The 23,426-nt window shown below is 42.0% G+C and overlaps 1 protein-coding gene across 4 annotated transcripts; it reads left to right on the top strand.

Annotated features, from left to right (window-relative positions):
- Window positions 1-5,746: 5,746 nt before the first annotated feature.
- Window positions 5,747-22,160, top strand: ZNF546 (zinc finger protein 546). 4 transcript variants are annotated; one of them, XM_087421752.1, is made up of 7 exons: window positions 5,747-5,809; window positions 6,520-6,569; window positions 11,772-11,959; window positions 12,700-12,787; window positions 14,378-14,504; window positions 15,822-15,917; window positions 19,290-22,160. In XM_087421752.1, the coding sequence occupies exons 3-7, from the start codon at window positions 11,937-11,939 to the stop codon at window positions 21,404-21,406; spliced, it is 2,451 nt and encodes an 816-aa protein (XP_087277878.1). In that variant the 5' UTR covers window positions 5,747-5,809; window positions 6,520-6,569; window positions 11,772-11,936; the 3' UTR covers window positions 21,407-22,160. The 4 variants fall into 4 exon arrangements, with proteins under 4 accessions (XP_087277878.1, XP_087277879.1, XP_087277877.1 ...); XM_087421753.1 differs by lacking the exon at window positions 11,772-11,959 and having other exon boundaries at window positions 5,753-5,809; XM_087421751.1 differs by lacking the exon at window positions 5,747-5,809 and having other exon boundaries at window positions 5,818-6,569.
- Window positions 22,161-23,426: the final 1,266 nt, after the last annotated feature.

The raw sequence follows: 23,426 nt of genomic DNA, 5'->3' as shown, positions 1-23,426 counted from the left end.
GAAACCCAGGCGGATTCCCATTTCAGAAATCAAGTGCTGGGTTCTGCAGGTGACGGCTGCAACAGGAGGACTACTGAAAAGCTATATAAAAATCAGAACTCATACACAGAGTGTGATTAGAACCTGGGCTGCAGTAAATAAATGAGCTATTGTTAGTCCAGGCCCTATGACCCTTCTCCAGCCTGGCTCAAGGCTGCAGGTTCACTCTGGAAAGGCTGGACCACGGTCTTGGGGCTGGCGTGCCTGGAGTACGGAGGAGACGGGGTGCTGTGCTGAAGACGGGGTTAAGTGAGGGCCCTGGGCAGGCAGGTGAAGGCTTCCTTCTGAGGAAACCGAGCAGCATGCGAGAAAAAAGGAAAGTGCGTTGTGGAGACCCCTGAAGTCCTCACCTTTCACAGTAACAGCTACTATCTAAAACTGATGAGTCTACAAAGGCATATAATTTAGAAATATGAAAGTAAATTTTGAAAGAAACATAAGAGGATGGGAAGTAGTTGCCTCTTGGAAGTTAGACATGGAACTATGCGGTGAGGGCACCATGGGAATGCTTGTGTGTGTTACACGCTTTCTACAATATCTGACCTTTTAAATTAGGTACGTAAAAAAACGACAATAACAAAACTACAGGGAAAAAAAATGATCTTAAAGCTAGCAGATATTTTAAGGGCGAGGGAAATTTGCCAAAGTGAAAAAAAAACACACCCTGAACATCAGTGATAAAGGGCAAAGAGACTGGGAAAAGAGAAGAAAGCCAGATGCGCCAGAACTGACAGCAAAGAAAATAACAGGGGGAGGATATGGCCACAACCCGAATGGAGCATCCCTCTCGGAGTCAGAATTGCGGGTTCCTCTTTCCATCTCATCGGATGGTGGTGCACTTGAAGCATCTGCCGTAACGCGTCCCCAACGGTGAAATGGGCATAATACCCCAGTCCAAGGGTAGCGGAGTACAGGAAGCAACACACACACGTGGGGAGCATAAAGCACCAGCCAAGGGAGAGGGAAACCCCAGGTCCTTCCCGACAGCTGTGAAGGACTCTCCTCTTGCAAGATACTCTCTCTCAGTCTGTAAAACAGATTGTTCCCTCAGCAGGGTTGTAATGTGGTGCTTTAGCTTATGTTGTTGGCGTTGAGAACTGTTCACTCAACACCCCATTCCCTGGCATTCTGGAGGGAGTGACTGAGGTTTCAGAGATGAATCAGTCTCAGTCTCTGTTGTCAAAGACCTCGCAGTGCAGAGGGGAGGCCAATGAAGTAAATCACAAAATTATCTTTTAACAACAGGATCTACTTTTTCTGCTTGAGGGAGCTGGCGTTTAATTGTGGTCTCTGAAAGACGATGAGGATAGAATGTTCTCTAGGGTTCTCGTCATTTTTACACTTGTCCTGACCACTCATCCGACTTAAAGCTCCTGGAGAATCTCTGAGAAGGTGTGGAGAGCCCAGAGGTGCCGACCATGTTTTTTCTTGATCCATCCTCCTGACGCTTTACAGGGCCTTTCTCCATTACATGTAGGTGAGAGGACCCCCAAACTACCCGTCAAGAGTGACCTGGCTAATACAATTCCTCCAGGGGTCCAAGGCCTCCCGAGCAGTGCTCTGCATTTCAAAATCACTTGCTGCATTTTGAAAGTAGGCATGGGCCAAGACCGGTGAGAGCAAAAGCTGCCACGGTAATGATGTTACAATTAACATGGACATTTATTATGTCAGTGCCCTGCAGAGACCCCCAGGAACACACCTGTAGTTGAACAAGTTGGGTTTAGTACTTACAAGGGTGAACACACCATGGGAAACTGTTGGGCGTCTAAGGAAGACAGTGTCAGAAAAGACTTATTCGAGTTTTGGGGCTTGTGTTAGGTGATTTTGGGGAGGGTTTCCAGAAGCAGGCCTCTGCTCTGGATTGGCTGCTGTCAGGAAGAGGGATTTTATTATGATTGGACATTGTAAGAAATCTTATCTACAGTAAAGGCAGACCAGGGTGAGTAGGCTAAAGCTGTAATTTTTTTTTTTTAATTTTATTTATTTATTTATTTTCCCCCAAAGCCCCCGTAGATAGTTGTATGTCATAGCTGCACATCCTTCTAGTTGCTGTATGTGGGACGTGGCCTCAGCGTGGCCGGAGAAGCGGTGCGTCGGTGCGCGCCCAGGATGCGAACCCGGGCCGCCAGCAGCGGAGCACATGCACTTAACCGCTAAGCCACGGGGCCGGCCCTAAAGCTGTAATTGGTAAGAAGTCGTGGCCCCTCACATTAGCTGGGAGAGGGGGCTATTTGGTTTATTCTGTGGGTTGCCCAGAGACCGTGTTTTTGTCTGTGCTTAGAGAAAAGTATGAGGTGGCCTTGCTTCCTCTCCCTTTATTACGGTCTCAGAGTGACCTTGATGTTGGTGTACTGTGAGATCGTTTATGTCCAAGAAGAGAATAACGTGGCCTAGCTGTGAGCACCTGGCGGCTTTCGACACCATGGAGGCCTACCTGTGTCAGACCAGTTCCTGGATGTCAGGGCTGCTTTTTCTGTTCTCAATTATATGCTACTGCATTAAGAGGGGAAAAATAAGGCTGGTTTGCTGAATAGCCTGGGCACTCTTACATCTTAGAACTGGAGTCTTTTTTTTTTGCTGAGGAAGAGTTGCCTTGAGCTAACACCTGTTGCTAATCCTCCCCATCTTGCCTGAGGAAGACCGGCCCTGAGCTAACATCTGTGCTAGTTGTTCCTCTATTTTGTATGTGGGTCACCACCACAGCATGGCTCGACAAGTGGTGCAGGTCCGCACCTGGGATCCCAACCTGCGAACCCGGACCACCGAAGCGGAGCATGCTGAACCCAACCACTACGCCACTGGGCCGGCCCCCAATCTTCCTCTATTTTGTATGTGAGCAGCCACCACAGCATGGCCACTGATGAGTGATGTAGGTCTGTGCCCAGGAACCGAACCTGGGCCACCAAAGCAGAGCGTGCTGAACTTAACCACTAGACCACCAGCAAGTATTTTCCTGCCAAGGGAAATACAGACCTCTTTTCTCTGTTACACTCTGCAAAGACAAGGGGAAAAAATTTTTAAACATATGTAAACCTTTTTGTTTATTTAATTGTAAAAAACAACACACATAAACGTGCCCAAAATATAAATGTATAATGTAACAACTTAAAACATTTGTGTAAACATTATCCAAGGACTGGGGGGAGGTTTCCACTGAAAAAGAAATTCCCACACAATTGTTTGCCCATAGGCAGTGACGATCCATTTTCTGAATATATCTTTTGCAATTATTGCAATAATGAGTGCACCTTGGCTTGACACAGCAACACTTTGGACACATATCCATCATTTCCATCATTTCTGCAGGTTTCATGACTTCTTTAATAATATTACCTTTGGGTACTACCCACAGTCAGTAAGCCTATCTCAGATGACAGTGTGTGTACTATTAAGCAGTTAGAAATGACTCTGTTGATCCTGAAGTACCAATGCAGCAACACGACAAATGTCACCACAGTCTGCATAGACCAAAAGCCACATCATACCATGGATCGCACCACCACCATACCAGATGACTCAAATACTGTCTTCCACATCAGCCTCAGAGGAAGAGGAGGAAGGTGAAGCAGCATAACGATAACTTTCAGCCAGAAGAAGATGGTGGTCAATGTCCTGATGACTGCACCATTTTTTTACTTATCCTCACAAATTATCCCTAAACATTACTTGGATGTTTCACTTTCTCCTTAGGATCTTAAGGTGCATATACTGTCTTATGTGACAGGATAGGAGGCCCAAGTGGAGTCGTTCAGCACGGTCACGCCTCCTGCCTAAGCAGGGACCCATCAGGCCAGGCAGACCCTGCAACCCAGAGACCAGCAAGGGACAGCAGGGTGGCACGACCCCCAGAAGTGAGCCTGGTGACCTGAGTGACCCAGGACTTGCTTACATTTCTATCTATCCATATATAGGTGATTGTGAGTTCACACCATTCCATCTAGTTCCAACCTAACATCACGAGGTTCATTCCTGTTTTCTCCCCGTCCATATCTGTAATTCCTTGCTCTGACAGGGAGAAGCCTGACTCCCAGTGCCCTTAACACATTTACTCACTTGATCCGTCCCCCTGTGTGTAACAAACTCCCGTCTCTGCTGCCGTCCCCTCCCTGATGAGGATACTTTCCTCACCCTACTTGGAGTCTGACCCTCACCACCTCCTACCCGAACCACAGGAATGTCCCCAACACCCCTATTTGGGCTCCAACACCCAATGCTGGGTGGCACTCATACCCAGATGCCCTCTTCCCCCTGCTTGGGCTCTGAAATCCCATGCAGGCAGTCCTCCTGTGTGGACACCCTCCTTGCCCTGCTCGGATTGACACCCCCATGCTGGTCCATTCCACCACCTGGAATGCCCCCTCGTAAGCTCTGTCACCATGCACCAAGCCACCCTCAGCATGAACACCCTCCTCATCCTGCTCAGGCTCCAAACCCTGCTCTGAGCCCATCTTATGACATTAGGACTGAACTGTTCAGAAAGGAAAGGGAAGAGGAGGAGCAAAATGTGTTATAATTTGGAAAAAAGCAAGGCATTCTCTGATGGACTAAATGTGTGTGGTCTTAAACACGTTCCTTGCCTTTACGAGCCCAGGTTTTCTCTTCAGAAAGTGGGACTAACGAAGTCTGACCTAGGATTCAGGACCTCTGACTCTAACTGCGGGCTCACTATTCTATGGCACACTGCTTTCGCAAGCATAAAGCTATTTCCTCAGCCCAAGATTTTCCAACTGATCTGCCAAAGACCCCTACCAGCACAGAAGAGCGGAAAGAATTCTTTCAAATTCTAGAAAAGTTACTATGATTTGCATTTCTCTCTCTGAAAAATTTCATTTGGTTCTATATAAAAAGACAAAATTATTTGGCAGATAAATTGCAAATCTTGGGTCCAAATCTTTCAATAAAGCTGATGCCGCAAGAAGATGCAACATATTCTCTTTATTCCAGAGAACAGGCCTATGGTTGCACAGGAGCAACCACGCAGTCACAATTCTACTGGCCCCCACGGTGTTCCACACCCAGATATTCAAAATCACACACACCCGCCTTCACACAGCCTTGCCTGCACCCAGCCACTCAACAATCCCAGTCACACAGCGACTCACACCCGCACCCCACCCCGACATTACCGCGGTCACAGTCCAGCACAGCCACAATCTCCCACCGAGCCTGTCGCCTCACTGCTCACAGTCACAAATCACGCCCCCAGGGTACTCTCTGCGCCTCCCTACCGTCAGATGCCATCTCGCGCCCAAAGCACTACGCACACGCAGAAACACAAGCCACCCACAGCCAGAGAGGCGCAGTCGGTTCCCCACTGTCACACTGACACACACACACACGCTCACAAGGCCAGGTACAAAGGACCACACACCTATTCTTTAAAATACGCATACAAAGCTCCTGCTGCGCACCAGGCGCCGCCCAGGCGCTGGGACTACCTCAGGGGAAAAACTGGACCGTCGAGCGCATCCGTGGGTGCGACCGGAGGCCGAGCGCGTGCGGGCCGGCGAGCCTGGCAGACCACGCACATCCCGGACTGCGAGCTCCGCTCAGCTTACCGCGCCAGTCCCCGGGAGCCGGGCTGGAGCCGCCCGTTCCGCGCGCGCCTGCGCCTGCGCGCCTGCGCCTGCGCATTCACAGCCCAAGCCCGCCGGCTTCTGGCTACGGACTACATTTCCCAGAAGCCCTGGGGGCAGTGTTAGCCGCGACCCTCAGAGCCCTCTGCGTGCCTTCTGGGTGGTTCAGCCACCGCGGGTGCAGGGAAGAGGTCGGTGCTGGGTGAGGCGGAGCGGGATTCGTGGGAGTAAGGGTGGGGATGGAGCTGCTGCCCAAAGTGTGGAGCCCAGGGCGCATGGTGCCCGGAGCCTCAGGCCTGTGCCTGCGTGAGGAGCAGAGGAGGGGGATTGTGTGATTGAGTGTGACAGGCGGGGCGTGTGTGTGTGTGTGTGTGTCCGGTCCAGGTTGGGCCTCCGTGACGGAGCGTGCGGTTGTGAGGCTGCGACTGGTGCTTGGCTCTGCGGTGTATGTCCCTGACCCAGGTTCCTGCTGCTGTCCCCACCCTCCGCTCACAGCCCCGAGCGTCTGCTCAGAGCAGTGTCCCCAAGACGCAAGTCAAATATTGAGCCCTAGGATGAAAGTTCCGGGCAAGAAGGCACAGACGGGCTTGAGAGGGGACTGTTAGAGCTAGAAGTGTCCCTGAGACAGACTCCCGGGATGAAATGATGGGAGGGTCTGTACTTGGAGGCGCTATGGGTGCTGCTGCCTTTCTCGGAACCACAGCATTCCCGTACTTCTGATCCACGGAATCTGCTGTGAATTCGAGGACAGCTTCCAGCCTCTCTCGCACATCTGGTTATGTGTGTGAGGTCTGGGCAGATGTGGCCCTGGAGGGGATTTTCTCGGTCTGTCTGTGCTCCAAGAAAGGCCTGGTGTCTCATGATTTCCTTCTTCCCCAATCCTGCCATTCTCCAAGAGAAGGAGCCTAAGGAGGAGGGAAGAATTGTTGCACATCTAAAAGTCCAGATCAGGTGAGTGTGTATTTCCTCTTTGTTCACAAAGGCATTTTTGTTTTAGTACGTGGCAACATTTGCTTTTCTTTTCCTGAAATGTCCAGTGGCCTATCCTAGGCCTTCCTTCCCAGTGAGTGATGGGCCATGCAGATGGATCCCTCTCCTCGCTGGCCCCCAAATGCCCCTCTCCTCGTTTTTCCAATCATTCCTGTGCACTCACTTTTTATAATAATAAGAAATGCATATCCTGGAGTCTAAAGTTAAAGCCTTGTTTTATTGAGATTAATGTTTAGGTGGAATCACATCATTGATCTCCTCCAAAACCTCAGTTTAAAAGTAAGGCAAGATCAGAGTGTGGTTTGACTGGTGTCATAAGTAAGTGACACGGACATCTGCTTTTTTTTTTTTTTTTTTGGTGAGGAAGATCAGCCCTGAGCTAACATCTGTTGCCAATCCTCCTCTTTTTGCTGAGGAAGACTGGCCCTGGGCTAATATCTGTGCCCATCTTCCTCTGCTTTATATGGAACACCGCCACAGCATGCCTTGACAAGTGGTGTGTAGGTCCGCGCCCCGGATCTGAACCTGCAAACCCCGGGCTGCTAAAGCAGAGCACGCGAACTTAACCACTACACAACTGGGCCAGCCCCGACATCTGCTTTATAAGGCTTTTAGGAGCAGGAATGTGATTGGATGTCTGGGCATGGAAATTTGTGTCATCACAGGCAGGGATTTTTCCAAGGAATCAATGGGTTGAGATTTGTGTTTGTAAAGAGTTTGTCGTAAGAAAAAAAGTAGGAGTCCCCCATAGTGGTTAAGTTCGGCACCCTCCACTTTAGCACCCTGGGTTCAGTTCCTGGGCGTGGACCTACACCACTTGTCGGTGGCCATGCTGTGGCAGCGACCCACAGACAAAATAGAGGAAGGTTGGCACAGATGTTAGCTCAGGGTGAATTTTCCTAAGCAAAAAAAAGAAAAAGAAGTACATGTAAGTAAAGTAATATTCATAGTGATAAACAATAATACTCAAATATTAAGTTTTACATGAATCTCATTTACTAATATTGAGATTCAAAGACATATTACAAGGGTTATAGCCAAAGTGATATTTTGATTGATTATTCAGTGGAGAAGTAGAGAGAGAACCAAACACTGTTCTGTCTGCTTTACCCAAATTTTCTTAGTCTGTAGATGCCCCCACCTGACTTATGTTCACTCAGAAAAGAATCTTGTCAGTAAAAGCTCTCCTTGTCTTGAAGAATTGGTAGGCTTTATCTATAATGGTCACACTGGTTTCCTTACTGTTACCACACATGTCGAACCACTTTGCTTCCAGATTTTAAAATATTTTAAAATTGGACTTAGATTTATTGTATACTTAAGATTATGATTTTAATGCTCATTTTTTGCAAAAAAAAAAATCAGTTATTCAGTTATATTGTATGAGGTACTTATAAAGAAGAAAGTTAAAATAGCCCCAGCATCACTATTAATATTTTGGGGCATATATTTCAGCAAAATTTTTCTGTGCACCTGTATATATATGGGTGTGTGTGTGTGTGTTTCTGCAGAATAGAAATTGTACTAATTGAACAGGCAAAGGACACAGAGACTTGCCAACTCTATTTAGAAAAAGTAATTCTACCCAACCATAGGTTTCTTATACCTCCATGAATATAGGAAGAAGAAGAAAGTGTCAATGAACCCCTGTAGTTTGATACCTTCCAGGTATTTATACCTTTTAGGGTTATATAAATCAATTAAGAATAATTATTATGGGGGCCGGCCCCATGGCTTAGCGGTTAAGTGCACGCACTCCGCTACTGGCAGCCCGGGTTCTGATCCCGGGCATGCACCAACGCACCGCTTGTCCGGCCATGCTGAGGTCGCGTGCCACATACACAACTAGAAGGATGTGCAACTATGATATACAACCATCTACTGGGGCTTTGGGGAGAAAAAGAGAAAAAAAGGAGGAGGATTGGCAATAGATGTTAGCTCAGGGCCGGTCTTCCTCAGCAAAAAGAGGAGGATTAGCATGGATGTTAGCTCAGGGCTGATCTTCCTCACACACACACAAAAAAAGAGTAATTATTATTGCACAATTTATCAAATAAGATAGTCCTTCAGGATTATACTTTTTTTAGATTTTTAAGGTTGCTTTCACAGGACATAGCAATACTCTCTCCTGTCCAAGTATCTTTTTTTTTTTTTGGTGAGGAAGATCAGCCCTGAGCTAACATCCGATGCCAATCCTCCTCTTTTTGCTGAGGAAGATTGGCCCTGGGCTAACATCTGTGCCCATCTTCCTCTACTTTATATGGGATACTGCCACAGCATGGCCTGACAAGCGGTGCGTCGGTGTGCGCCCGGGATCTGAACCTGCGAACCCTGGGCCACCGAAGCAGAGTGTGCAAACTTAACCGCTCCATCACCGGGCGGACCCCAAGTCCAAGCATCTTTTAAAGCTCCGTTATGCAAAGAACATTTTATAGGACAGATTTATAATAGTACAACACAGAATAAGATGGTAACAACTATAAATATTCATGTAAATCTTTACATAGGACAGGAGAATAAGATTGAACCTCTTATTAAAGTTCTCTATTTAATGCCTTATTAGATTCTTTTTGTTAGTTTTATGTGGAAGAAAGGTGTCTCCTCTGGCAGCTGCGGGGACAAGGGCAGATTTCTTGGTTAGCTTTCTGAGAATCTATTTTGCTACTGTTGTTAGTTAAAAATAATTTCATTTTCAAGGCTTGACTCTAAAATATTTAAATGTCATTATAAATAAGAGTGGACATGGGGGCCAGCCCAGTGGCGTAGTGGTTAAATGCGTGCACTCCACTGCTGGCAGCCTGGTTCGGATCCCGGGTGCACACCGTCGCACCGCTTCTCTGGCCATGCTGAGGCCGCGTCCCACATACAGCAACTAGAAGGATGTGCAGCTATGACATACAACTATCTACTGGGGCTTTGGGGAGAAAAAGGGGAAAAAAGGAGGAAGATTGGCAATAGATGTTAGCTCAGGGCTGATATTCCTCACAAAAAAAAAAAAAAAGGGTGGACATGAACTCAAATTTTAGTATAAAAAAGAAACAGAAAATAATTTTATTTAATAACAATAGAATAAAGGACATGAAATGTCCTTTATGTTAAAAATACTAACTAACTTTTATTAATTAATTATATCTCATTAAGTGGTGTATATGTAATATCTCAATCTTCATGACAACTGTATGAGAGAGGTGCTATTCTTATCCCCAGTTTATCAGTAAACTAACTGAAAAGTTAGTAGCTGTCAGACTGAGATTCACATTCTGAAAGTCTGACAACAGAATCTGTTATGAATGACATTATAATCCCTCCCATAATTTTACATACTTCTTTAATTTGCCTCTGTCAATAAGTAATTCGTCATGAATGTCTTTCTCCAACAATAACTATGGACCAGTGTAATCAGTATGAATACGGCCTTAGTGTGCTATCACAACCGACCATAATTTATTCAGCCTGTTGCTTCCTGTAGCAATTTGTATTTATAATATTTGGTTATTCTAAGTTGTTACATGATAAACATCTTATACCTATATCTTAATGTGCTTTTATAGCCATTTCCTAAGAAGAACTGTCTAAAAATGGAATTTTAGTCAAATATCAGACATAAGGCCTCAAAGTATGCTGGGTCTTATGATAATACTGTATTCTGAACTGAGGGGATCTCTGTGGCGATAAATGGATTTTCTGCTTCATACCAGTGCTGCCATACCATACATAAATATATGTTCTATATCTGCATTCTCCAGTATGGAAGCTACTAGCCACGGGAGACTACCGAGCACCTGAAATGTGGCTAGTGCCACTGAGGAACTGAACTTGTAATTTTATTTAATTTTACTTAATGTAAAATTTGATTTAAATAGCCATCTGTGGCTATTGGCTATCCTATTGGATAGCACAACTTATAGTTTTTATTCTAATGATGTTAAATTCAAAGTGAGATTAGTGGGACAAGATTATTCAGCAGCACTTTGGAGGATATCATGGCTGAAAGAACAGTTTCAGAGCAAAATAAACTGTCGGGAATACATCTGTCCAGAGCACGTGAAAGGAAGCCTCATTGAGACCACAATCCATACATACAAGACATGGCAGTACATTCACATACATGGACATATACAAAAAATCAGGCATTAGGAGATAAAGGAAAAAAGACATTCAATAAAAATATAACAGCTGATTTTAGATTATCTTGAGCTTTTTCTTCAAGTTCAAGAGAATCATTTAAAAGAGGAAGATCTATCTCTTATAAAAATGAAATAAATACATATATATGCCTATGTGTATATTTAAAATTGCTTTAAAAATTATGGATTATACTAAGCAAAAAGAATATCAAAATATGTCATACAGGGGCTGGCCCTGTGGTGTAGTGGTTAAGTTCAGTGCTCTCTGCTTTGGTGGGTTCGGTTCACAGGTTTGCAGGTTCGGATCTTGGGTGCGGACCTACACCACTCATCGGCAGCCATACTGTGGTGGCAACCCACATATAAAATAGAGAAAGATTGGCACAGATGCTAGCTCAGGACGAATCTTCCTCAGCAAAAAAAAAAAAAAAAAAGCCAAACAGATCAGCAGTTTTGACATATAGATAGATAACTTTCTGGACTTTTTTCTGTCTTGATGTCTGCCTGTCTGTCTTTCATTCTTTCTTTCTTTATATGTGTGTGTGTGTGTGTGTGTGTATTTTTTACAAATGTAATCATATTGTACATTCTGGTTTTTAACTTGATTTTTCTATTTAGAATATATCCTGAATATTTTCCATATCCTTTAAATATTTTCTCCAATTTAGTAGAGTACTTAATATCTACTTAATATTCCATTACGTAGATGATCTGTAATTTACTTAACCGGTCAGCTGTTGCTGGACTCAAAATGCTGAACACTGTCTTCCCTGCATACATCTTGATACACGTTTACAAAGTCCCAGAGGAGGTTTGTGTGGTTAAATTCTTTCACATACTTCTATATGCCCTATTGAAAGGTTGCACAAATCTACAAAATATCCATTTCCCCGTGACCTCATTCATATGGCACATCATCAGTCTTCTAAATCTGCCAATCTAATAACTATAAACTCATATTTCTTTATTTAACATGTATACCTTAATTGTATTGAAATGGAATAACTTTGGTGGATGACATGTTGTTACTTTTTAGCGAATTACCTGTGCTCAAGTTTCATTCAAAGGAAGAAATCCTGGGATACAGGGGAAAAAGCCAGAGTTGAAAGAGAATTGGCTCTGTATTTAGAGATGTGGATTCAAAACACAGCCCTACCTCTTACTAATTGAATTTGAGCAAGGAACTTTACTCTGAGCCTCTATGACCTCATCTGTTGAGTGGAGGTAACTACACAGTATGATTTAATGTTAACGTGATAAAGGACCCATCACATAGAAGATACTAAAAATATCTATTTTGGTTGTTGTCACCTCTCGACTGTGGGCATGAATTCATACCTCTGCAGCTTTGATATTGAGAGATTGGGTGGTCAATGACTTCTTTCGGGAAAACAGATAGATCACCCTGATTAGGAAAGAGGTTGGTTGGAAACAGAGCCCAGAGGATTCTGGGAGCTGTAGTTCTGGCCAGGGGAGGACTCCATGTGGGCAGGTGCATTTTGCAGTGGGAAAGGCCACCTGCTGTTTTCTGCCTGCATGTCTGCAGAGTCCAGATACATACCCAAGCCGTGAAAGATATTCGGATTTGGATGGGGCAGCCCCTTCTCAGCTCTAGAAGGTGGACATGGATGGAAGGGGACCTGCTCAGGGCAGGACTCAACAATTTGGTCTCAGCTACAGATTAGCATCATCAGAAATTGGGGTGGGTCAGAGAGCCTTCTGCTGGAGTTCCTGGTCTGGCTTCATGCAGGAGGCCTCTGCTCTATATCTGTACTTGTGCAGGTGTCTCCCCGTGGTATAGGGAGGGTTTGGCTTTATCCAAACTCCCTCTTACCTCTCCTGATTTGTGTATGAGGCATTGTGGGGATGGAAGCAGAAAGAAGGCAAACAGGATGATATTAACTTAGGTCACTTTGGGATTTCTGAGACATGCCTGGTCTCAAAGCCTCTTGTTCCTCCCCCAGCCCTGGCTTCGCTGGACTCTGTGCCTCTCCAGTGGAGGAAGCCCAAAGAGGACCAACAGGTTCTTGCAGTTCTAAAACCATGGCCCGTGTAAGTTCACATTTCTCCTCCTTGCAATGTTGTGGTTTTGCATTCCTGTGATCATTTTTATTATCCTGAGACTTCCTTCCTAAGACGACCCTGTTGCTGAACCTGCTCCGTGTTACTTTGATCAAAGTGAAGGATGGTGCCACACAGCCTAGCATCCTCCTCATTCGCCCCTCTTGCCTCTTACCTGTGTTCACCTATTCATCAGCTCTCTATGTGGCCAGTCTCTCTCAGGAGCAGTGATGGAGCAGTGAAAGGTGAAGTCCCTTGAGGGAAATATTGGAACTTCCCTCGTTAGGGTCATGATTCCATGACACAGAGATGATGGTCCCATTGGACTCCACGGACCTGAGTTTGCTGGTTGATAAGATGGAATTCAGTGTTGAGTGTTCTGCATGTGGTGAGATCTCATACCTTGAGAGGCTTATAGGACTGGATTGGAGTGTGAGGCCTGCATGTGGGGATTTCAGGGATCTAGCCGGGGGGTCCCCAGAGGGACGAACAACAGGACAAAGGTCAGTTTCGTGGTTGAGGAGTTGGCTGGTCTCCAGTGACCTCAGTGTCATTGTGGATCATCCTCCATCAGCATCCTCTGACTCAGGATCAAGCCAGGTGTTGCTGAGGGACGATGGTGGTAGCAGGTAGGAAGACCCTCCAGATCCCTAATGGGGCGTGGAAATAGGCTCACAGGACTGGGGAAGACCTTAGACATTTGTCCAACCGAAATGCCTAAATATGAAAAAAGGATTAGTCTGATCTGTCCACAAGATGGATGATTAGCCAGCCAATAAATAAATTAACTCAAGACTTTGTCACTTGGTACAACAAGGAAAAATGCTTAGGACATTATCTTGCATAATGATGAACCTGAGTTGCGATGAAATAAAATGTCAATCAAGTCCTGTTTTCAAAGATAGAGATTTCAGAGTACTTTTGGGGAAAAGCAATTCATTGCTTCTTCTTTTTTGTTTAATTCCTTGAAAGGAAGATAGAATTTATTTCTATTTATTCAGTAAATAACATTTATTCCTTAAAATATTATTAATTATTAATATTAATTTTTAAATTAATTAAAATTTTAGAATTTTAATTAAAATTAATCTGTTAATTTTTATTAGAATTATTATATAGAATTAGAATTAGAATATTAGAATTAGAAATGATTCTAATAATTATTTCTAATTAATTATTAATATTAAATAATATAGAAATATTTATTTCTATTTATTCAGCCTATTTCTATTTATTCAATAAACTCATATTTATTCAGAACTTAAAATGCAGGTACATGATAGGCAGTATGCTTGTTTATATGATTTCATTTCATTAGGAAACTTCGATTATTTTATTCATTTCCAGACGCTTGGATGATTATATTATCCCATGGGATACAGACATTTTGTCTGTACCAGCAGGGTTCTTTGAAAGCATATAGGTACCCACTTTAGAAATACTAATTTCCTGATTCTTCCTTACATGTCACAGGCTTGAACCCCAGTTTACTCGCTATGTTGCCTCTTTCCTGCAAAGCGGTTTTCCATCTTGAAAATACCTTTAAAACAATGTTTATGATACGTGGCTCTGTCGTTTCAGATGTCCCTGGCATTCCGGGACGTGGCCATCGACCTGTCCCAGGAGGAGTGGGAGTGCCTGGGCCCTGTGCAGAGGGCCCTGTACAGGGATGTGATGCTAGAGAACTACAGCAACTTGGTCTCGTTAGGTGAGGATATCTCTGCAAATAATTTACAGTCTGCTTTCTGGAATATCAGTTTTCTCCTTTGTTGAAGTTCAGAGCTCTGTTTTAAGAAACCAGCTGAATCTCTGCCCTGTTTCGAAAGAAATGGTTTGAGCGTTATCGGGTTGGGAATGGGCACTTGCATTAAGCACCTTGATCTTCCCCATCCTTCAGTGACCTTCACTCCTCTCTTTGGCCCTTCCTACAACTGCCTGTTTTCCTGAATGATTCCTAGATTTGGGTTCTATAACATTTTCAGAGAAGCCAGGTTTCATGTAATGTGTATGCTCAGAATTCCTATAGCTGCTCTGGGTTAATGTCGGGCCCACCTTCAAAGAGATCAGCTAGTCTCAGGGTTCTGGCTTTCTTTGATCATCAGTTTATACAGTGGTAGATTGGGTTAACAATATCCATTGAAAATTCAAGCAAACACATCCCATCCTGGAAGAGACATGTTCTCTTTAACCTACTTCATGGTTGAAAGTTATAGTCTCTGAATTTTGCGTTTTCTGTTGAAAGAATTTTGAGGAAGAAACTGGATATGTTTTAGGAAACAGTATTTTTCTTTTACTAAAATAATAATGACAAAAATAATAGTGTATACTGGTATCCTTTTAAATCTTTACATATATTAATTCATTTAATTCTCATAACAGCTCTACGAAGTAGGTAATATTAGCCCCATTTTTCATTTGATAAAAGTACAGCACATGGGGGGCTGGCTTGGTGGTGTAGTGGTTAAGTTCGCACTCTCAGCTTCGGCAGCCTGGGGTTTGTAGGTTTGGATCCTGGGCATGGACCTACACATCGCTCACCAAGTCGTGCTGTATTTTCCCACATAGAAAATAGAGGAAGATGGGCACAGATGTTAGCTCAGCAACAATCTTCCTCAAGCAAAAAGAGGAAGATTGACAACAGACGTTAGCTCGGGGCCAATCTTCCTCACCAAAAAGAAAAAAAAAAGTACAACACATGGAGGGTAAGTGACTTTTCAAGGTCACAGTGCTGGTAGGCGGCAGAGGATTTGAACCCAGGCTGTAGGGCCCTAGAGTCTGTGTTCTCTAGACTCCTTTAAAAGCAGAGCAGACCTTTTCCCTCCGCTTTCTGTCCTGTTTAGTCCTATGATCATGAGTCCATCTAAATGTCAATATTCTTCAGTGAGCTTTTTCATTTTATCAAGTACCTTTTTGACCTCCAGTTTAATATAAATATAAGCAAGTCTGAATTAAGTCATTTTGAGCTTACAGTTTTTGGGTTGTTGTTCTTATTGTAAATCATGTGGCATTTCTTTCTTATGAGCAGGGTGCCGCATTCCTAAGCCAGATGTGATTACTCTATTGGAGCAAGAGAAGGAGCCCTGGATGGTACTGAGGGAGGGGACGAGAAGATGGTGCTCAGGTGAGTGACGGCAGATCAGGCCCTCCCAAGTTACGGCACCCGCCTCGGGGGACGCACACCCCTGAGATGTTGTTTGGAAAGCTCCGTTCAAAGGCCCAAGGCCTGTGGAGAAGAGGCCTGAGACCCAGAAAACATTAAGATCCCCTCACCATGAGCTCCCAAAGGCGCTTCACCTGGACCCCCACTGCCATGCTCCTCGTTTCCCTGCTCTTGCCCTCCTCGCATTTCAAAGAGGGGACTGTTTTCTTTCACCCCCATTGACAACCATTTTACCTGTGTTTCCAAGTCTGCTTTTATAGTTACACTTATATTCATTTCTCCATTGCCTAAAATGATTTTATTCAACACAAATTGCCTGTTGACTTGAAGCCAGGCACTGTGCTAGAGCCTAGGCACCGTGGATGTAGGTTCCTGCTGTTATGGGGAGGTGTCGATACTGTAGTAAGGGAGACATTTAGTAAACAAGCAAACAGATAAGATAATATCAGGTTGATATGCATTGTGAAGAAAATTAAGCAGGGTAAGGAGACAGAACGTTGCAGGGTTGTGGGGCTAATTTAGATAATCTCAACAAAGGCCGTTCTGAGGGGATAACCTTTGAGCAGAGATATGAAGTGAGGTCTCATGCCATGTGAATGATGAGGAAGAGCATTCCAAACAGAGTAAACAGCCAATGCAGATTCTGAGATCCAGTCATCTGTGTTTATTCCCAAACCAGATTATGCCAGCTGATTTGAACATTCTTGTACAATTATTTGTGTGTTCATATGTTTTCCTTTCTCTTGGGAATATGCAGAAGTGGAATTGCTGAGTCATGGGACAGGTGTATTTTCTCAATCATATGTATTGAGGCATAATTTACATAATATAAAATGCACCCATGTTCAGTGTCAACACTATAACTTTTTAAAACAGTTTCATTAATGTATAATTAGCATACAGTAAACTGCATATATTTAAAGTGTACAGTTTGATAAGTTGACATATGTATGTTGTGAAACTTTTACACAATCAAAATAATAAATATATCCATCACCTCCAAAAGTAATCCCTTCCTCCTGCTGCTCTCTACCCCCTCCCCAGGCAACCACTAATCTGCTTTCTGTCACTATAGTTTGCATTTTCTAGAATTTTGTATAAATGGAATCATACAGTGATTTTTTTTGATTTAGCTTCATTCACTCAGCATAATTATTTTAAGATTCATCCATGTTGTTGTATGTATCAATAGTTCATTCTTTTTTTACTGCTGAGTAGTATTTTATTGTATGGATATGCCACAATTTGTTTATCCATTTACCTGTTGATGGACATTGAATTATTTCCAGTTTGGGGGTTTTCCAAATAAAGCTGATATAAACATTCATGTACAAGTCTTTGTATAGATATATGCTTTCGTTTATCTTGGGTAAATATCTGGGGAGGAATGGGTGGATCATATGGTAAATACGTGTTTAAATTTTTAAGAAACTACCACACTGTTTTCCAAAGTGGTTGTACCATTTTACCTGCCCAGCAGAAGTATATGAGAATTCTAGTTCCTCCACATCCTTGTTAGCACGTGCTATGGTCAGTCTTTTTAATTTTAGTTATACTAATAGGTGTGCAGTAATATCACATTGTGGTTTTAATTTTCATTTCCCTAATGCCTGATGATGTGGAGCAACTTTTCATTGCTTAATTTCTCATTCATATAGCTTCCTTGGTGAAGCGTCTATTAGAATCTTTTGCCCATTTGCTAATTGAGTTGTTTGTTTCTTTATTGGTTTTGAGAGTCCCTTGTATTCTGGATACAAGTCCTTTATCAGATGTGTGATTTGCAAATATTTTCTCCCATTATGTGGCTTGTCTTTTCATTCTCTTAACAGTGTCTTTTGAACAACATAAGTTCTTCATTTGATTAAGTCCAATTTATCACTTTTTTCTTCTATGGATTGTATGTTCAGGATCATATCTAAGAAATCTTTGCCAAACTCAAGGTTACAAAGCTTTTCTCCTATGTTTTCTTCTAGAATTTTTATAGTTTTAGGTTTTTACATTTGTGTGCCAGTGGTACACAAACTCTTCCAGAAACTTCAAGAGGAGGGAATATCTTCCAGCTCACTCTCCAAGGCCAGCATTACTCTGATACCAAAACCAGACAAAGACATTACGAGAAAAGAGACCTACAAATCAATATCCCTCATAAACACGATGCAAAAATTCTAAGGTATAGGAAAATACACAGAACAACAAATGAGAAAATTAGTGAGTATGTAGTTGAGAAAAGCCCCAGAACTAAGTGCTGGAATATGGAGTCAAGAACGTGGACTGACTTAGATGTGGTGAGTAGGGAGAGCCTTTCTGAGGAAGTGACATTTAACCTGAGACCTGAAGAGTGAGAAGGAGCCAGCCATACAAAGAACCCAGTCAGAGGATTCCTGGGAAAGGACGCAGCCCTGTAAAAAGCCTTAAGACATAGGGAAAGTTGTGGCATATTATAGGATCTAAAAGGATGCGTTGCAATGGGGGACTGAGAACAAAGATGTCATTGGCTTGAACAGGTCTTACAGATAAGCAAGGTGATATGGCGGTAATATGTTTATCCATGGTAATATGTTTGGATTTTATTCTAAGGGTAAAGAGAAACCTTTGGGAAAAGAATTAGGTACAGATTCTCAAAATGATCTGCATCAACATCATCTGATGAAAAAGATTAAAAATGCGGATATCCAGGACATGTTCCTATAGATTTGGATTCCATTTGTCTGGGCTGGTGCCTGAAGAGCAGCATATGTGAGGAACTCCCCTACATCCGTCCTAAACAGGAGGACCACTGACTTGACTTGTTCCTCTAATCACCTGTTTTACCCTCTGTTAAAGTCACATCATTTTCTGAGGTCTTTTTGTCTTCTTTCAAAATTGTATTACAATAATTTAGAGTTCTCTAAGCCAGGATCCAGCAGCCTACGGCCCGTGGGCCAAATAGCTCACCGTCAGCTTTTGTATGGCTCACAGGCCAAAACTGGTTTTTACATTTTTAAATTGTTGAAAAACAAAATCAAAAGAAGAATATTTTGTGACAGAAAGTAATTTTATGACATTCAGATTTCAGTGTCCATAAAGAAAGTGTTATTATAACACAGCCATGCTCATCAATTACATATCGTCTATGGTTGCCTTTGTGCTATAACAGCCGAGCTGAGTAATTGTGACAAAGACCATATGCCCTACAAAGCCTAAAATTTTTACTATCTGGCCCTTTACAGAAAGTTTGCTGACCCCTGCTCTAAACCTTTACTTCTAATGTGTGTTATTTTTAACCCCTCATCCCATCCCCAACACAGAAAAATCACATTACAGCATTTGTTTCCTTTTTGCTTTTTTTTTCAGATTTGGAGTCTAAGTATGTCACCAAGAAGTTATTTCCAGAAAGGGATGTTTCTGAAATACATTTATCTCGATTGCAGACAGTGGAAAAAAGTAAAACCTACATCCATGAGGACACCATTTTCAGAAATGATTTGCAGTGTAAACATGAATTTGAGAGACAAGAAGAACATCAGATGGGATGCGTTAGTCAAATGATAATCCACAAACATATGTCTCTTCCTCTACATCAGAAAATTCACACTAGAGAGAAATCATATGAATGTAAGGAATGTAGGAAGGCTTTTAGACAACAGTCATACCTTATTCAACATCTGAGAATTCATACTGGTGAGAGACCCTATAAATGTAAGGAATGTGGGAAGGCCTTTTGTCGTGTGGGAGACCTTAGAGTACATCAGACAATTCATGCCGGGGAGAGACCCTATGAATGTAACGATTGTGGGAAAACCTTTCGACTTCATTATCACCTTACCGAACATCAGAGAATACACTCTGGTGTGAAACCCTATGAGTGTAAGGAATGTGGGAAGGCCTTTAGTCGTGTTAGAGACCTTAGAGTACATCAGACAATTCATGCTGGAGAGAGACCTTATGAATGTAAGGAATGTGGGAAGGCCTTTAGACTTCATTATCAACTTACTGAACATCAAAGAATTCATACTGGTGAGAGACCTTATGAATGTAAGATTTGTGGAAAGACCTTTAGGGTACAACGGCATATTAGTCAACATCAGAAAATTCATACTGGTGTAAAACCCTACAAATGTACTGAATGTGGGAAGGCCTTTAGTCATGGCTCATACCTTGTTCAACATCAGAAAATTCATACTGGTGAGAAACCCTATGAATGTAAAGAATGTGGTAAGTCCTTTAGTTTTCATGCAGAACTTACTCGACATCATAGAATTCATACTGGTGAGAAACCCTATGAATGTAAAGAATGTGGAAAAGCCTTTCGTCTCCAAACAGAACTTACTCGACATCATAGAATTCACACTGGTGAGAAACCTTATGAATGTAAGGAATGTGGGAAGGCCTTTATTTGTGGCTATCAACTTACTTTACATCTAAGAGCTCATACTGGTGAGATTCCCTATGAATGTAAGGAATGTGGGAAAACCTTCAGTAGTCGCTATCATCTTACTCAACATTATAGAATTCATACTGGTGAGAAACCCTATGGATGTAAAGAATGTGGGAAAGCCTTTCGTCTTCAAGCAGAACTTACCCGACATCACCGAATTCATACTTGTGAGAAACCCTATGAATGTAAGGAATGTGGGAAGGCCTTTATTCGCAGCAATCAACTTATTTCACACCAGAGAATTCACACCAATGAGAATACCTATGAATGTAAGGAATGTGGGAAGATTTTTAGTCGTCGCTACAATCTTACTCAACATTATAAAATTCATACTGGAGAAAAACCCTATAAATGTAAAGAATGTGGAAAGGCCTTTCGCTTTCAAACAGAACTTACTCAGCATCATAGAATTCATACTGGCGAAAAACCCTATAAATGTCAGGAATGTGGGAAAGCCTTTATTCGTAGCAATCATCTTACTCAGCATCACAGAATTCATACTGGTGAGAAACCCTATGAATGTAAAGAATGTGGGAAGACCTTCAGTCGTCACTATCATCTTACTCAACATCACAGAATCCATACTGGTGAGAAACCCTACATATGTAACGAATGTGGGAGTGCTTTTATTTGTAGTTACCAACTTACCTTACATCAAAGAATTCACACTGGTGAGATTCCATATGAATGTAAGGAATGTGGAAAGACCTTTAGTCGTCGGTATCATCTTACTCAACATTTTAGACTTCATACTGGTGAGAAACCTTACGGATGTAAAGAATGTGGGAATGCCTTTCGTCTTCAAGCAGAACTTACTCGACATCACACAATTCATACCGGTGAGAAACCCTATAAATGTAAAGAATGTGGGAAGGCATTTAGTGTTAATTCAGAACTTACGCGACATCACAGAATTCATACTGGTGAGAAACCCTATAAATGTAAAGAATGTGGGAAAGCCTTTATTCGTAGTGATCAACTTACTTTACATCAGAGAAATCATATGAGTGAGGAAACCCTATGCATAATGTAAAGAGGATACAATGGCCTTTAGAAAATGCCTTTTATAACAGCAGAGAACTCATAATTTAAGAAATTTTTTACTTGTTAGGGAATCCCTTTTGTTTCATGTGCAAAACTTAACAGAAATAATTTTATACTATATATTGATTTAACAAGTTGAAAATTACAGCATCACCCAGTCTTGGTTAAACTTTCACAGACTGATACTGGTACAATGCATCTCAGACCAAGGTAAAGGACCTTCCCCCCTCAAACTTGGTTATTGACCAATACTTTTATAAAATGCAATAAAATTGGATTATCAGAAAAATGAAATGGAAAGAAAAACACATACAAAATGAAAGCCACCATTTTTTTATTATTGAATTTAATGGACATAAATTAGTTCTGTCAAATTTCTGTAAAGGTTTCTAAACGCTTGCTCTCAGTATCTGTACCTTAACTTGTTGCAGACCAGAAGAAAACATCTGTGACCAGCATCAGTACAGGGACCACACTTTATATAGCACTGTAACAGAAAATAATTCTGTAAATGCAATGAATGTGGGACAAGACTTTAGCCATGGCACATCTTTACTATAATTCTCATAATCCCACCTCTGCCTGTGTGATATTTGGCAAAAACTTCTCCCCTCTGTGCCTCAGTTTTAAAATGGTGATAATAGTACCTCCCTAATAGTATTTTTGTGAAGATGAAATGTTAATAAAACAACAAAACCTTTAGAAAAATATGTGCTCAATAAATATCACTGTTATTTTTATCATTAGTGATGTTAGTATTTCATGTGAGAGGAAGACCCTATGAGTGTAAAGAATTTGTAAAAGCCTTCCATTACCTTTCAGTCTTTACTTAAACCGAGATAATTAATTGTGGATAAAATCCAGTAAAATAAACTTCCATTTCTAATATCAGAACTCATCTCTGAAAACTAATGTGAGAAAGGAATCTCTAGAGCTGATAAGTGTGAAGATTATGAGAGTAAAGCTTTTGAAGAATCAGGGAGAGCTGTAATGCTTTTTCTTTTCATAATCCAAAAAGCATACAAATTATAGTCTACTTTTTGTGCCCAAAATTTATGACAAATTAGAAACAACCAAAAGACTACTGTCCATTTGGAAAAATTTTTTTAAAAAAATTACAGTGAACACTGGTATGCCCTCTCTAGATTTGGTGATTGTAATTATATTGTCATATTTGGTTTGCTTCTATATAATTTTTTACATATTTTTTGCTATGGTGTTTGAGTATAAATTGTAGACATCATGACATTTCACCTTTCTGTATATAATCATGCAACTCCTAAGAATAAAGACAACCTCCTACTTAATCACTATATAACTTTGCACCTAAGGAGATTAATAATAATTCAGTAATCTGTAATATTACAGATAGACACCAGTGCCTTAACCCAACATATCTGAAAGAATGTCTCTGGGAACAGTAATATTTAATGGTACTTGAAAAATGTTCTGTGGTCACAGGCTTATGAAGTTTTGAATACTGAATTTCTTCTAAGAAAATAATGCTTATTATCAGGTTATCGAAAGACTTGAGTCCTACACTAAAGGAAATTTGCTTGACTTTGTTTAATCCCAGTGTATCTTAAACCTTACTAAGGAAGTCCCATTCACAATACCTAATGCCTTTGGGGTGTGAACCCACACTGGAAATGTTGCCATAACCAGAAAACCCTAAGCAAGGACTATTCAGATAAAATGGCAGATGCTTAGCTATGTTGAGAAAAGAAATGGGTGGTGTGTTTCTCTGCTGCTCACATCTTCCTCTGCAATCAGTTGCTTGCCCTCTGAATGTAGGGCTGCTACTTTTCTACACAATTAAAAACCCGTTTGGCCCAGTTTTTTATATGAACGTACTATAATGTATTTAAAAACCTTCTTTTATTCTTTAGTGTTCAAGTTTCAACAGTTTGTCACTATTTCAGATATACTTCAGTGAATATCCTTGTCGTGATCATTGGTTTATGTGAGCCAGAATTTCTTTACTTGTATACATGTGGAAGTAGCATTGC

This window comes from Ceratotherium simum, chromosome 33 (genome assembly GCF_057802395.1).
Source record: "Ceratotherium simum simum isolate JZ-2026a chromosome 33, ASM5780239v1, whole genome shotgun sequence".
Lineage (NCBI taxonomy): Eukaryota > Metazoa > Chordata > Mammalia > Perissodactyla > Rhinocerotidae > Ceratotherium > Ceratotherium simum.
This window is presented reverse-complemented; position numbering and strand designations above follow the sequence as displayed.

Bases quoted from the DNA above. Each gene is read 5' to 3' on its own strand.
- ZNF546 (XM_014796189.2), top strand. From the start codon at position 6,397: ATGTGTGTGAGGTCTGGGCAGATGTGGCCCTGGAGGGGATTTTCTCGG. The intron at 12,788-14,377 runs GTAAGTTCACAT...CTGTCGTTTCAG, and splicing joins GTTCTAAAACCATGGCCCGT to ATGTCCCTGGCATTCCGGGA. The intron at 14,505-15,821 runs GTGAGGATATCT...TCTTATGAGCAG, and splicing joins CAGCAACTTGGTCTCGTTAG to GGTGCCGCATTCCTAAGCCA.